Source organism: Pavona decussata, unplaced genomic scaffold, assembly GCF_977016875.1.
Source record: "Pavona decussata unplaced genomic scaffold, jaPavDecu1.1 SCAFFOLD_130, whole genome shotgun sequence".
NCBI lineage: Eukaryota > Metazoa > Cnidaria > Anthozoa > Scleractinia > Agariciidae > Pavona > Pavona decussata.
The window spans coordinates 1,370,036-1,385,508 of NW_028145544.1; the positions used below are offsets into that span (position 1 = coordinate 1,370,036).

The following is a 15,473-nucleotide window of genomic DNA, read 5'->3' on the forward strand; positions in this document are numbered from 1 at the left end:
CTGATATTCAGGCCATGTTTAATGCAACCAGACTGTGGCTTCTGTTGATAACTGTGATTTAACAGATAAAAGGTCAAATTTCTTATCAGCCATCTCTTTTAATTAAAAGAAAACTTTCAAATTTGGTAGTGAGTAATGAATTATGAAAATTAATATGTACAGGTGTTATTTTTACAGTGCAATCTCAGTTATTTGAACCCTCAATTTTTTTGACACTCCTGATTCTTTGAACAAATAGTTGTTAATTCTCTTGGATTTGCTTCAGTCAGATTTTTACCTGCTATTTTTTGAACAAAATTCTGTTTCCCTTGCAGGTTAAAAACAATTGGTATTTCACTGTTCAGTGATTCAGTTATCATATTTTTATTATACAAATGTTAAACCCCAAGTTGATTGTTTTCTTTTACTTACTTCTAATTACCGTACTATAACTGTTTATTTTTCATGGGTTTTGTGACGTCAGTGACCAGTGGTACAGTTTTCTAAACCTTATCACATGGTCTGGTATACATCTTTTTCATGCAGTAACATAGGGAAAAACACTAATATTATTTTCTTTTTCCATTCTGTCCACTGGGTTTATGTAAAATCTTCTTTATTTATATAAGAACAGTTTAAACCACTGATTGTTTTGAAGAATGAAGTAATAAAATGCTTTTAATTTGCAATATTTTAAGCAAAATATTAGCTGTACATCATTTTGTGAATTCAGAAGAGGACTATTATATGCACACTCAACTCTCTTTAAGCACGCTTCTACCTTCCATTTTTTTTTTCTCGGCAAAACCAGATGATGAAAAGTAAAGTAAGAAATATTTGCAGAATGCTTTTTAAATGATACATGGTAGGTTAATCTTGATGTGTAAAAATGAATGGGACTTCTCAGATGAGGTGCTATCCAGAAGCTGGAGTGATGTTTGAGGCTGCAGCGGTGTACTGTTTAGCAGTCTAATGACTTCTTCAATTGGGGTTATGCTTGTAAGGACAAAAGGTTAATAGGTTGAAGCAAGGCCTGTACTTAAATTGAGAAACCAGAGAATGAAATCTGCAGGGGAAATTTTTGTGGTGAAGAAACCCCCTTAATTTTCTTCTCAGTATTACCTCAGTAAGGAAATGTGGTCCATGCAAGGTAAAGTAAAACTCTTTGACTTTGGCAGGATTCAAACCCATTACCCCAGGATTTTGATCACTGATGGACCAAATGTACTCACTAGGGCAATGGGAAATTTAAGTGGTTTCCTTCCCACACAGAAATTTACACTCCAGAGATAATTATTATCTGATTTCCCAGTTGTATAATCAGTACTGCACAGCACAAAATTTCATTATCCCTTAATTGTTGTGTTATTTCTTTACTTTACTCCTTGAGTGAACTCTCATGTAGCAACCTGTTAAAAAAACTGCAGGGGATAACTGACCCCATAACTGCCTGATGGGTTTTTTTGGTAAAGATTTTGACAGGGACAGTTGAGGATTTAATTACCCAAGTGTTATTTGATTTCATGTCAAACAATTTGCTTACTTTAAAAACCAGGTAGCAAATGGCTAGGGACTGCAAAAACATTTTTTTCCTGTTGAATAAATTATTAGACTTACGAAATTTATTGCATTCAACAATTACATAGAAAGAACGTACTCCTTACACAGATTGGAGTCGAGATTGTATGGGACAACCAACTTGATTGCCATGAATGAAAGGATCTTGGGACAATTGAATCTGGTACCCCCTGCAGAATTTGTCGGGGCAGATGATATCATCACCAACTTGGTAAAGGAGGGAGAACCTAGGATCGAGGTCAACAAAATATGCACTCTCTAATTAACAAATCGACGGCAGTGTTCTATGGTCTATACTCTTATAGACCATAAAATAACGTCACAAAATGTTTAAAACTCAAGTGGAACCACGAGCCGCAGGCGAGTGGTCTCACTGCTAAGTTTTGAACATTTTAAGGTCTACAAGAGTATAGACCATAGAAAACTGCCGTCCATTTATTTTTTACAATAACATGGAAAAAGTACGAGCGGAATTGGCTATTTTTTCGTTGAGAAAGTGTGCGCATTACATCTGATGTCATTTTTATTGTCTGTACTCTTAAATTGGGAAAATTATACTGCATTCTTACATGTACACGTAGATTAAGTTAAAGTGCACCTAACCCCTTGAGTTTTTTTTTTTTCGCTTAAACAAATCCTCCTATTGTCTGGATTATTCCCTCGCAAAAAGACATCTTGACTCTCTAGTAAATCAATATCAAAGGCTGATGGAACTGAGCACCTAGTTTTGAGATTCTACAAAAACCAAAATAAACAACTCTATGTGTACAAGAATAGCTATCAACCTGGGAAAAACAGAAATTTTAAAAATGAGCTTTTTAATCTAATTTATTTAATTAATCAGCTACAAGTGCAGTATTTTAAAGAAAATAGAAAAATGACACAAAGCTTTTAAGCTTTGTGTCATTTGACTTGAAATATTTATCCTGTATTCAAACATTCTCCAATGTGCATCTCCCTCAAATAGAACCTAAACATAAAAAAAATCACTCAATTTGACTAGAAAACGATGAAATTTAAAATATTTTGAAAATCCCCATGATTAATGACTCGTTTTTTTAATTGGTCCGCATTTTGAAACGATCTCTTAGTATTGTGCATATTATGTAATATAGCCGACCACATGAATTCATATAACGACACTGGCCTACTATTGTCCGTATTAACTTGCAATTTTAACATTATATTGATTAAACATCAAAGGTTTCTTTTAGAAAATTGCTCCCCCTAGTACAAAGGTGCGTGTGCATCCATACATAAACTGACAAATATCTGAAGTTAGTCCTTACCTCCTAGATTGACAGAGCCGTCGGACCTTTTGCCTTTCGCCGACACAGGAAAACCCCTTCTATTTTTGACATTTATCACACTAAAAATTTTCCTTCAACCCAGCTGATCTGCTGTAGAACGGAACATTTTTCACACAGTCACGCAGGAAAAATAAGATGAGGCGACTAGGAAAACTTCGATCGCCTCCAAATTTAAAAACTTCTCCTAAGTTTCCTAGCGCTTAAAAAGATCCTTGATCCGCCACGCTGATTAGATGCACCATCCTAATGCAGGAAGACGTCTAAACACAACTATTTTTATCCAAATCTCTAGAACAAAGCAAGACAACTAAATTCTCCAAATCGTCCGCCATATTTGTTTATGAAATTGACGTTCGCGCGTGTGTACGAAGAATCTGGGTACTAGCAATCTTGGTTCCCACGCGCGGGGGCTCTGGGGACGAGATTGCGACAAATCAGCATTAAAATAATATTACTGTGCCCTCTGTATTACATTGTCATTGTTTATGGGCAGTATGCTGCACATGCACTAAAAGTATATATAACTGCAGAAAGGATGAGGAACTGCTAAGGTTACTACGTTCATACGATAAGGAGATTTCTATAAATGCTATGAAAAAAATTGGAGCTCCGCTTTTAGGCTTGGCTAAATATATATATTAATCAACTCTTTTTGACTTCCAATGCGAGTAATCAAGAGAAAATAAGGGGACACAGAGGGAAACTAGGGGTGTTTGCTGGGATAGGTGAATTTCACTTAATCTATTCTTAGCCATCGTCTAAGCGGAAGTTGGTTGCCCGAGACGTGTGGAAACGGTTAGTGTGACGTCACAGGAAGTCAGCTCAGCGTGCCAACGTCGCATTGTGTAATGGCGTGAATATTGAACATTGTTGAATATTCAGTGTGGTTTTCCTAAATGGCATTTACAGGCTTCTAGATACGTTTGCGGACGCCTCGGGAAACGGACTTCTGTTTTCATGACGTCTAAAAATAGCTGAAGTGAAATTCACATATCCAAAGGCCTATACTGGGGGTCTTCCTCTCTGTCCCATTATTTTCTCTTGAAGTGATACCTTATTACAATACTTGTAAGACATTAGAGAGATTAAGCACCACGTTTACGGGAAACGGCAAACGTGAGATTCGCGTTTATGTTTTCTTGAAGAAATGAGTACATAGATGAAAACAATAAAAGATAATTCTGGCCTTTGATGCCAACGCAAAACTACTCAATTTTTTTGAGAAACTGGAAGACAGCGAATGGCAAAGGTAAGGTAAACATGGTCACGTGGTCATTTGTGCCGTTTGCCGGAAACGTGTTGCTTAATCTCTCTATTATCAGTATATTCAGAAAACGTTAAGCTTGCTGTACCCGGTGGGAACGTTCGAACACCGCTCTTAATGCTCTGCGCATGTCTCTGTTTCGTCCAAAGTTCACCAAAGGATTAACAAACGAATTAAGCGTGAAGAGCAAGCGGTAAAAAGGTTTGAAGGGATAAGAATTTCTTATTCCTATTGCGTACAAAGTCATAGGAAAAAGCAAAGCTGGTAAGAATAATAATAACAACATCACCAGAATCAATCCAACTGTTCTAGTCGTCTTCCTTTCTCTTTCCACTATGGCACGTATCTGGATTAAATTGTTCGCGAGAGGTTTCTTTATGTATATAGCTAGATAAGAAACAATAATCGTTATGAAAGAAATAAGAACAATCAACGCGCCTATGATTTGTCCAACAACTCCGTATACACCGCCAAACTTCCTTGACAAGTAAATTACGAACGCAGTTGCAATACTGATCGGCCAAGGTATCGATATCATTTTTATAGCACGTGATTTGGTCACGTGATTTCGATACCACAAAGGCTGTTTCACGGCCAAGTAGCGGTCTCTACTGATAACCGCTAAGGTGCCAAGGATTGTAGTGCTACAAAAAATGGCGACAGCAGTTCCTTCCAGTGTTTCTTTCGAGCACATCCACTCGTGTGCGATTTGTTTTATATGTCTGTAGACAGAAAATGATGAGTATGTTAAATCAGTCAATGCAAGGCTGCACAGCATTATCAGTGGAGGACGATGAAGTGTTCTGGTTCGAACCATGGTTAAGATGACCAGCGTGTTACAAACACATGACGCGACGGCTAGCGTGAGGCCAAGAGGTTGAATGACGTAGTTGGTGATGTCTTTCACCTGGGTTTGTATTTCTTTATCGAGGTTGGGCATCAAACATGCTTGATAAGGATCTTGGCTGGAGTTGAGATGAGTCATGTTTTTCTTCCTAGCGGAAAATACAGAAGATATTTAGGCGCAGAAAGGAACAATACTGGCTACTGAGAGTAATATATTTTATCATTCAATTCTCTCCCCCTCCTCTCCTACGCTCTACAACCCGACGAGGGGACCCCTTGATAGTTTTTGCACTCTCCCCAGGTTGTGTTCGCCATTACAATCCAAGATGGCGACTTAACAAACTGATGCCAGTTTTTTACGCGTCTGTCCTCTTATTGATGATAACTTTCGTCATAACATTGTCAAAGTTGTTGTGGATCCACAAGCCGCAGGCAACAGCAAACGTAGACTATTATGAAGAAATTTATCATCAAAAAGACGACGTAAGCATAAAAAACTAAGTTTATAGAGTACACATTTTTGTACAGCTTGTTTTGTCGTTTACGCTAATGTATACTAATGAAACCAAACATACGCCTATTCGTCAAGATACTGTTCCGGACCTAGGAGCTGACGCGTTAGATGAACAGCGGTCAACTTTCAATAGGGAGCTTAAGCAACGACGACGGCGACGGCAACGGCAACGGCAACGAAAACGTCACCCGAAAATATATCTTTATTTCATTTGTGCTACTTCGCGATTATTTCAACTCGCTCAACTTTCACAAAAAGGGCGAACTATCCAGGAACCAAATTGGTAGGAGTGGCGTTCAAGTTAGAAAGAGAATTAAAAATTCCCTGTCGTGCGTTCACGTTCTCCACAAAACCTTGAATGTGGTCATTTCACGTTGTTGTTTTGCAGAGGACGGCAAAGAAATGTACCAAAAAGTAAAACGCACGCGCAGATCGATTGTCCTATTGCTTTGTGGCGTTGTCGTTGCCATTGCCGTCGTCTTTGCTTAAGCTCCCTATTAACTTCATTAACACGTTAAAAAGTTGAGGAAAATCATCCAAACAGTGGCAGTTTCAAAGTTTCGAGTTTATTGTTATGTATCACCAGCATTTTCTTGGGTGAAACGTCACCTTAAAGTTTTGTAACATTGCAAATCATCATTACTTTAGCGTTTGAAGGGACACATTACAAAATAGAGCCAGCTAGAATAAAGCCAACAGCTGTTCGGTAATTTCGGGGTCGCCCATTAAATTACTATCAAATTTACTAAATGACAACTGATTAATAACTAGCTAGCCCTGAACTCACATGAACGCTTTTCGTAAATAACATAATTAATAATACTCAGGTCGTGCTGTTGTAATGAAAGATTTAGAACAGATCTTGGTAAATCTGGTGCTTCTCCGCATTATGGACAATTTAAATATCAAGAAATTATAATAACTGCTGTGAAATGAAGAATACCCAAAGTAGAGGTTTTTTTTTTCTAGCCGCTTGCTTTCCAATGTTATTTTATATCCTCAGTTTTAGTACTCACCATAAAATTGAATCTACCCGCCCTGAGCTAGGCTGCCTACTTTCACAGCTTAACGATGAATATCGCTTCTGGTTAACTGAAGTCTTACTCTTTACATAGTCTTACTCCTTGGGATTACGTATTAAGGACAAAGCAAAAAGTATATTTTCATTTAGATGACGATTTTATCAGGCGTCCAAACACAATTCATCTTCTGTCATACAACAATGGCCCATTTCCGAGTTAATGGATTTACGCCTTCTTTTGACTGAAGTTGATTTCTTGTGAAAATTAATTCTATTTGCTAATAAACAAAAGACTGATATCATATGAGAGACTTTTCGTCTGACACAGATGGCTAGTATTAGGCGATACGGAAACCTTGTTTTTAACTTCATAGAAATATAATGATTTACTCAAATTTCAGTTAAGTATTTGTCAATGGAAATCTTCAATACCAAGTGCCAAACTGCGCAGTAACAAGTTACCGTCACTAAAAGCTTTTTTTCCTTGCGGCCTTATTGCATCGATCGGCATAAAAGCGTGAAACTAGATCAAAAAACAAACAGAATTAAAGGAATTTAATTATCTGCAACAATCTTTTTAACCACTGATAAAACTTTGTTCTTTTTTATCAAACCTTCAAATATATACGCTAAACTGAGAATTGAAATTTTGATATGCGCAGGTGGTCAAAAAAAACTTTCGATGTTCGATAAAAGTGACAGTTTCTACTTTCTTGAAAAGGAAAGTTCCGGGACCTATACAAATGCAGATTAAGTGATTTTGAAGAACACTTGTAAGATTGGAGTCCATTTCAAAGAATCAGCAAAAGACTGAGCAGCTTTACTCTTCGCTCGAACGCCGATATCGTCTTGAACAAACCAAAGCTGAAAAATTAACTCATTGTGAATATAAACTGTTGCGAACTAAATAACAGCAGAATACAGTTTATGAAGTAGAATCCGTATGAAAATTAGCCATGTGGAATTTTTCGTGTTGAGCCAATGACGTCACTTCCTGTAATTTGAGCCTTAATTTCCGGAACAAGGCCAAGTAATGGCGGCCGTGAAATCTCGAATAAAAAGCTAAAAAAAAAATACTTCCAATCGCCGTAAAGGATTGAAATTTGGTAACATGAGTAAGAAGGTCATATTCTACACAAAAAAGGCAAAAAGATGGAAAATGAAATTTTCGTCCCAGGGACACTTGAAAGTAATATATTATTACAATACTTGTAAGACATTATCAGTATATTCAGACAACGTCAAGCTTGCTGTACCTGCTGGGAAGGTTTAAACACCGCTCTTAGTGATCTGCGCATGTCTCTGTTTCGTCCAAAGTTCAACAAAGGATTAACAAACGCATTAAGCGTGAAGAGCAAGCGGTAAAAAGGTTTGAAAGGAAGGATATTTCTTATTCCTATTGCGTACAAAATCATAGGAAAAAGATTAGCTGGTAGAAATGTTAATAACAACATCAACAGAATCAATCCAACTGTTCTAGTTGTCTTCCTTTCCCTTTCCACTATGGCGCGTATCTGGATTATATTGTTCGCGGGAGGTTTCTTTGTGTATATAGCTAGATAAGAAACAATAATCGTTATGAAAGAAATGAGAACAAACAATGCCCCTATGATTTGTCCAACAACTCTGTATACACTGCCTTCAAACTTCCTTGATAAGTAAACTACGAACGCAATTGCAATACTGATCGGCCAAGGTATCGATATCATTTTCATAGCACGTGATTTGGTCACGTGATTTCGATACCACAAAGGCTGTTTCACGGCCAAGTAGCGATCTCTACTGATAACCGCTAAGCTGCCAAGGATTGTAGTGTTACAAAAAACGGCGAAAGCACTTTCTTCGGGTGTCCCGTTAGGGCACATCCAGTCATGTGTGAATATTTTAACATATCTGTAGACAGAAAACGATGAGTATTTTAAATCAGTCAATGCAAGGCTGCACAGCATTATCAGTGGAGGACGATGAAGTGTTCTGGTTCGAACCATGGTTAAGATGACCAGCGTGTTACAAACACATGACGCGACGGCTAGCGTGAGGCCAAGAGGTTGAACGACGTAGTTGGTGATGTCTTTCACCTGGGTTTGTATTTCTTTATCGAGGTTGGGCATCAGACATGCTTGATAAGGATCCTGGCTGGAGTTGAGATGAGTCATGTTTTTCTTCCTAGCGGAAAATACAGAAGACGTTTACGCACAGAGAGGAACAATACTGGCTACTGACAGTAATTTATTTCATCATTCAATTTCTCGCCCCTTCTCCACAACGCTCTACAACCTGACGAGGGGACCCCTTGGTAGTTTTGGCACTCTCCCCAGGTTGCGCTCGGCATTACAATCCAAGATGGCGACTTAACAAACTGATGCTAGTTTGTCCTCTTATTGATGATGAATTTCGTCTTAACAATATCAAAGTTGTTGTGGATTCACAAGCCGCAGGCGACAGCAAACTTTGACAATATTATGAAGAAATTTATCATCAATAAGACGACGTAATTATAAAAAAAAACCGGCGTCAATTTGTTGCAATAACGAAACCAAATAAACGAGGTTCAATCACGAGTTAACTGAGTAGAAATCAAGTTACAAAAAGAGTAATCGCAAGAAATCAGAATACTATTATTATATTACATCATTAATGTTAAAATTGCAGTTAACAAGTTTTTCCATTTTTCGATTAATATCTAAGTTAGAAGTGTTGTATTGTAGGTATTGTTGTATAGTAAAGCTGTAGGTCTATAAGTTTTCTATTAGTTATTAAGTTGGTGGCGTTATATTGTAGTATTGTGTATTGTAAGTCTGCAAGTACTGTTGCATTTAAAGTGCTCTATGTCAATTAATTTATTCATTAAAAAAAAACACTGCCCAAATATGGTCATGGTGCACTCAATATTCGTCGTTCGTACACAACAAATGTCCTGCGATATACGTAATTTCGCGTCTCCGTGAGAAAAATGGCGAAATAGAGATTGTCCAAGCTTTTCTGCAAAAAAAAAGGTTTCCTCGCCATAACAGAGATCAGAGAATGTCAGGCTCATAGACTAAACGTCTGAAACAAAAACTCAGAGAGAAACGACATTTCAAAATTATCCTTTACTTCAGACGACAATTTTCTCCAAAAAAAAGTCATCTGAAACAGCACTGTTTATTTCGGCTCCGGTGATTTTAGTTTCAACAGCATTAAATTCACGCTCATCGCCAATTTACAGGTCAACCTCAACAAAGATTCTCAGCTTCCCGCTTCAGAGCTTCTCCTTACTTTTACGTCAACAACAACAACACAGCGCTAAAAAATTCAACATTTTCGCTGATGGCATCATCTCCGACTTTTCATCCGTCTGAACTCAAATTGTGATAAAAATAAGCCATTGAACGCGCAAGAAATGTGACAGTTATTGTCTAAAAAGTTCGATCGAAACATACAATCTTGTCAATCACACAAGAAAATAAATTACTATCAAATTTAAATGACTATTAATAACTAGCTAGCCCTGAACTCACATGAACGCTTTTCGTAAATAACATAATTAATTACACTTAGGTCGTGCTGTTGTAATGAAAGATTTAGAACATATCTTGGTAAATCTGGTGCTTCTCCACATTATTGACAATTTAAATATCAAGAAATTATAATAACTGCTGTGAAATGAAGGATACCCAAAGTAGAGGTGTTTTTTTTTTCTAGCCGCGTGCTTTCAAATTTTATTTTATATTATTAGTTTTAGCACTCACCATAAAATTGAACGTACTCTGAGCTAGGCTGCCTACTTTCACAGGTTAACCATGAATATCACTTCTGGTTAACTGAGGTCTTACTCTTTACATAGTCTTACTCCTCGGGATTACGTATTAAGGACAAAGAAAAAAGTATATTTTCATTTAGATGACGATTTTATCAGGCGTCCAAACACAATTCATCTTCTGTCATACAACAATGGCCCATTTCCGAGTTAATGGATTTACGCCTTCTTTTGACTGAAGTTGATTTCTTGTGAAAATTAATTCTATTTGCTAATAAACAAAAGACTAATATCATATGAGAGATTTCGTCTGACGCAGACGGCCAGTAACAGGCAACATGGGATCCTCGTTTTTAACTTGATAGAAATATAATGATTTACTCAAATTTCAGTTAAGTATTAGTAAATGGAAATCTTCAATACCAAGTGCCAAACTGCGTAGTGACAAGTTACCGCCACTAAAAGCTTTTTTTCCTTGCGGCCTTATTGCATCGTTCGGCATAAAAGCGTGAAACTAGATCGAAAAACAAACAGAATCAAAGGAATTTAATTATCTGCTACAATTTTTTTAACCATTGATAAAACTTTGTTCTTTCTATCAAAGCTTCAAATATAAATGCTAAACTCAGAAATGAAACAGTTTGATATGCACAGGTGGTCAAAAAACTTTCTATATTCGATAAAAGTGACAGTTTCTACTTTCTTGAAAAGGAAAGTTCCGGGACCTATACATATGCAGATTAAGTGATTTTGAAGTACACTTGTAAGATTGGAGTCCATCTCAAAGAATCGGCAAAAGACTGAGCAGCTTTACTTTTCTCTCGAACGCCGATATCGTCTTTAAACAAACTAAAGCTGAAAAATTTACTCATTGTGAATATAAACTGAATAAGTAATTGGCTTTTTTGGCAAAAGACTTCTTACTTTGTTACATACTGGTTTTCTTCTTGTTTCTGGTTGTTGTTTTTTTGATATCAAATAATCTATTTACATATTCCTTACGCATGCGCATCACAAGCAGGTGTCTTGATTACGGGCGCACGCCAGGTTAAATCATAAAGTAAGTTAAATTTCGAGATATTTGTATCTTTTAGCACAAATATTTATTTAAAAATTGGGCAACACACTCAAGTGGAAAGACGTTCCGTCTTTTATCCTGCAAGAATTTTTAAAAAGGTTCTGCTAATATAAGCATTTGGCAAATGCATGCCTCGCTCACAGCAACCAAAAGGGAGCGTCACTAGCCTAAACGCCTCTGCCCCAACTCCGCGTAGCTATTAAGGCCTTCCACTGCTACATATTCAACAGATATTAGACGCTTTTTGCCCATTTTAGGCAAGTAGTAACAGTGTCAGCCAAGAGTTGTGTTTACAGTTGCTGAATCTTTGTTGTTTCTATCTTTATATCTACATAACACCTAAATATTTTATACAATACAAGATGATAAAATTTCTAGACGAATTTAAAGCTTGTCCTTTAGAATATTGGCGTACTTATGCAAGAATTCAGAAGAGTAAGAGTTTCTGCAGTATCTTTGGTTCTACTGAGCACTGAAAGGGGGGAGGGGTGGGGGTCCACTGACAACTGTCCTCTAGGGGTCGAAGGTAAGATAAGAGTATCACCTCACTTCAAAGGATATTAGTAGCCATCAAATCGCTCTTAAAGAGGCATTATCAAGCAGATCTTGCTGAATTTTGGTCTAAACTACTCAACCATTTCACAGAGAACCTTTTCTCCAAAGCACAGCCAGTTTTTAACACTTGCTTAATAAAATAGACGGAAAAAAACTAGAAAAACTTACAATCCATTTCCATCCTAACCATCCGCAGCCAAAGATGATTGATACTAGTTTCTGCGCACGCGCACTAGTACATCTTATAAGGTAGTTATTAAAAAAAGAGAATCATTACTTTATCTTAACATTTCCATCGATACAAATATATTTTTTGGCGGTTCAAAGTAACACTAAAAATTTGTGACGCTACCCCTTGAATAAGAATTTACTGTTTCAATTTTGTCTTGGTCTGGAATGATGTATTCATAACAGCTAAGGATTAATGTTACATGCAGTACAGTCTATTCAATGTTGATTTAACTCCTTCACGAGTTTGACGGTTCTTCCAAAGACAAATAATTGGATTTGTACACGAATTTAGAAAAGCAAGAGTTTCAGTCCAGCTGTAGTGGTTGTAGGTTGTTATGTCCAGTTGCAAAACCTCATGATAGATCTTTGCAAACAAAACAGGTGCGTTCAACAGTATGTACACTGCAACAACGATTAAGATAGTTTTTGTCCGGCTGGCTTCCCTCCTCCTTCGGATGCTTTCGGCAATCACTTGGTGTGATTGCATTTGAAGACGATGTCGACGCAAAACTAAGATGATTCTAGTGTTTGCTACAACAGAAACCAGAAGGCAGAGAAGCCACAAAATCAGATGCATTCCTGTTGATATTTTGGCGATTCCCGCCCATTGAAGACTTGTTAATAAGACATTAAGGACCCAGATGGCCACCGTATACTTGAGGATTCGCTGTGATGAGAAAATATCATTGTATCTTGCCCGAAGTCGGACCGCTACAAAGCGTTCATAGCTGATAGCTGAAAGGGTCATGAAAGACACCCCACAACAAACATAGAACGCATTGGCATAAAGAATTCGAACAAAGCACGGAACATTTCGATGCCGATTTTCCATAAGTCTGAATGTGATATAACATGGTTGAACCACAAGGCCAACTAAAACATCGGAGAGCGCCAAGCAACCGATCAGAAGATTGGAGGGCGTTCGAAGACGGGCGATGTTAAAGATGGCAACGGCAATTAAAAGGTTTGAAACAACAGCGAACGGAGAGGAAACGATATTGATGATGGCTGTTATAAGGTTGACGAGGTAACGATCTGAAACTTCCTGGATGGCGGGAGCAGAGAGATAAAAACAAGGTGATGGTCGTGAAGTGTTGTTAGCCATTGTCAACAGGATGAGTCCTTGATGTGAAATACCACTAACACCACATTGCCTTTGTATTTTGTAATTAAATATTAGCATTTTGGCACGGAATCCTAATACGATTGTAACCACCTGCGCCTTACGTGAGAAAGCAATATCAGACCTCTGTTGGCCAAAACGGCTCTTGACTACCAAGCACAACAAATAAATTGTTTAAAAATGCAAAAAGAAAGCTTGGAAGTCAATCTTAGGCTGGTTGTATGCAAGCGAGTTTTCCCTGCCAAGGGTACTATTCTCGTGTGTAGGACAAAATTTGTCCAGTTTTTCATTTTTAGAAAACTGACAGAACAGTTCTCCAGGAAGGAAAACGGAACTTGTTGACTGCAACATGTCGTTAGCGTGATTGCACAGGAAGTTGTAGCTGACATGCTTTGCATACGATAAGTTTATTTTCTTTTGCGTACGACAGCATTTGGCAACCCTGTAGTATACCTTTCAAAGAAAGAGGCACATTTGAAGTGTTTACTCGAGAATTCACCACAAAACAGATTGACTTCATCTTCAAGTTACAGCATTTTTTTTAAGTAAACATGTTTCGAAAATAACTTCATCCATCTTCAGTACAGAAACTCACTAGTGGTTGTAACTTTCATTAAAAAAAATTATTTCATGCCTGTTGGCTCTACGATGATTCAATTCAACATGGTGACAGGTGAAATTAGCAAATGGTCCCAGCCCACAATAGGCCATTTCCCTGAACAACTCCTCGCCGGAACAGTGAGGATCGAAATGCACCAATCACAGCCGACCATCGTGATATAAATGGTGCTGCGTGACCAGTCGACCTTATCGTCGACCTGATGAAGACTAGCAGTAAGCAATTGAAACGTCGCGATTTGCAACTCAAAATGACTACATCGTGAAACAAACGATAAAACACTTAAGGACGGTGCCTACTATTGTTACTGCGCATACGTTCTGCGCATCTCGAGATACTCGGGTTTCCTATGGGTGGTGCCTGCTAATACAGGAATATTTTTGCGCAGTTTAAAACTATGCCGAGAAAGCAGAAATTAGCAAACGCTTTTGGTATCTCGAAAGAAAATTGGGGGTAACCATGCATTTTTCAGAGATAATTAAGAGCGACTTTCCACAAATATCGACCAAGTGGTGGCACAAGTCAAAAAATCGATTTTGTTCATATTTTGCTCATAGGTAGTCCCTAGTGAGAAACAAACTGAGCTGTAGTTAGTTTTTCCAAATACCGCTTCCTTTCGCGTAATTATGCGAAAAACGATTTTGTCTCAGTTGAGTTCAAAGTCCGCTTTCGGCGGGATGGAATTTTCCTTAACTTTCGACGGGTCGCGTATAAATCCACAGACTGTTACTAACCTTCAAATGGCATTTATTGCTCTATTAGGTCTTCTTCTTCTGTTTCACGGAAAAACATTTAAAACCTAAGTTACTTTTACGTCCGAAATAGGTTTAGAAAAGCATGCTATAAATGCAAATTTTCAGCAACCACATTTTAGCACTAAAACAATGCCAATTTTCCCCACGGGCGATAACTTAGATTTCCCTATAATGACTTTCTATGGCTTCACTGTATACCTATTGATCATAATACAAAAACAAAACTCTGGGTAAATGAAAATAAATGACCCGTTAGGCTTCAGATTTATCAGCATTTTCTTGAGATTTGGCGATCGAAGCGTAAAAAAGATGGCGTGACACACTGTCACGGGTACAAATATTTTTTCCTTTTAGAAAAAAAAAAAAAAATGAAGCGACATTTAAAAGGAAGCATTTTTCATTCGCAGTAGAAAAATCTTTGGATCGAAAGTTTGGTAGCGTTACGGATAAATATATATTTCGGCTACGTTTCATAACTGGAAATTTCAGAGTATCCGTTCGCTCTGATGCGGAGTCCAGTTCGTTATTGTGTAATATTATTGTGTTAAAACAAATAATTGGAAAATTTATTTTCCTCTTTCTTTATCACTGCCATGAATAAATTAAACTAGAAATAGGTTAAACACAGCAGATTTGAACTACATTAACCTGATTAAAAGTTTCGACTGTTATGTTAACCTGCATCGTTTGCGTGAAATATACCTTCGAAGTAATGTTTGTTTCACTCGTCCCGTTGATCATGAGCGAGTTTTTAGATCTCTGTAGATAAAGAAAGGGAAGAGAAATAGAATAAAGGGTCCATTTCCGTTTTTAAAAAGATTTGCTGTAGAGTTTTCCAATCTTCATACATCTAAAAATGAG

General features: G+C 37.4%; 1 protein-coding gene and 1 long non-coding RNA gene across 2 annotated transcripts; both read right to left on the bottom strand.

The window, feature by feature from the left end:
* Positions 1-2,367: 2,367 nt before the first annotated feature.
* LOC146468549 (uncharacterized) lies at positions 2,368-3,485 on the bottom strand. The gene is made up of 2 exons (XR_014867453.1): positions 2,847-3,485; positions 2,368-2,527 (listed from the first exon to the last, which is right to left on the bottom strand). It is a non-coding gene; the product is annotated as an uncharacterized LOC146468549 (long non-coding RNA).
* Positions 3,486-12,065: 8,580 nt separating this feature from the next.
* On the bottom strand, positions 12,066-13,220 carry LOC146468550 (sphingosine 1-phosphate receptor 1-like). Its single transcript, XM_085124413.1, has one exon. The coding sequence runs from the start codon at positions 13,218-13,220 to the stop codon at positions 12,312-12,314; it is 909 nt and encodes a 302-aa protein (XP_084980539.1). The 3' UTR covers positions 12,066-12,311.
* Between the last annotated feature and the right edge of the window lie 2,253 nt (positions 13,221-15,473).

What these genes read in the sequence shown, in the direction of transcription:
- LOC146468550 (XM_085124413.1), bottom strand. Translation starts at nt 13,220, where the DNA reads ATGGCTAACAACACTTCACGACCATCACCTTGTTTTTATCTCTCTGCT.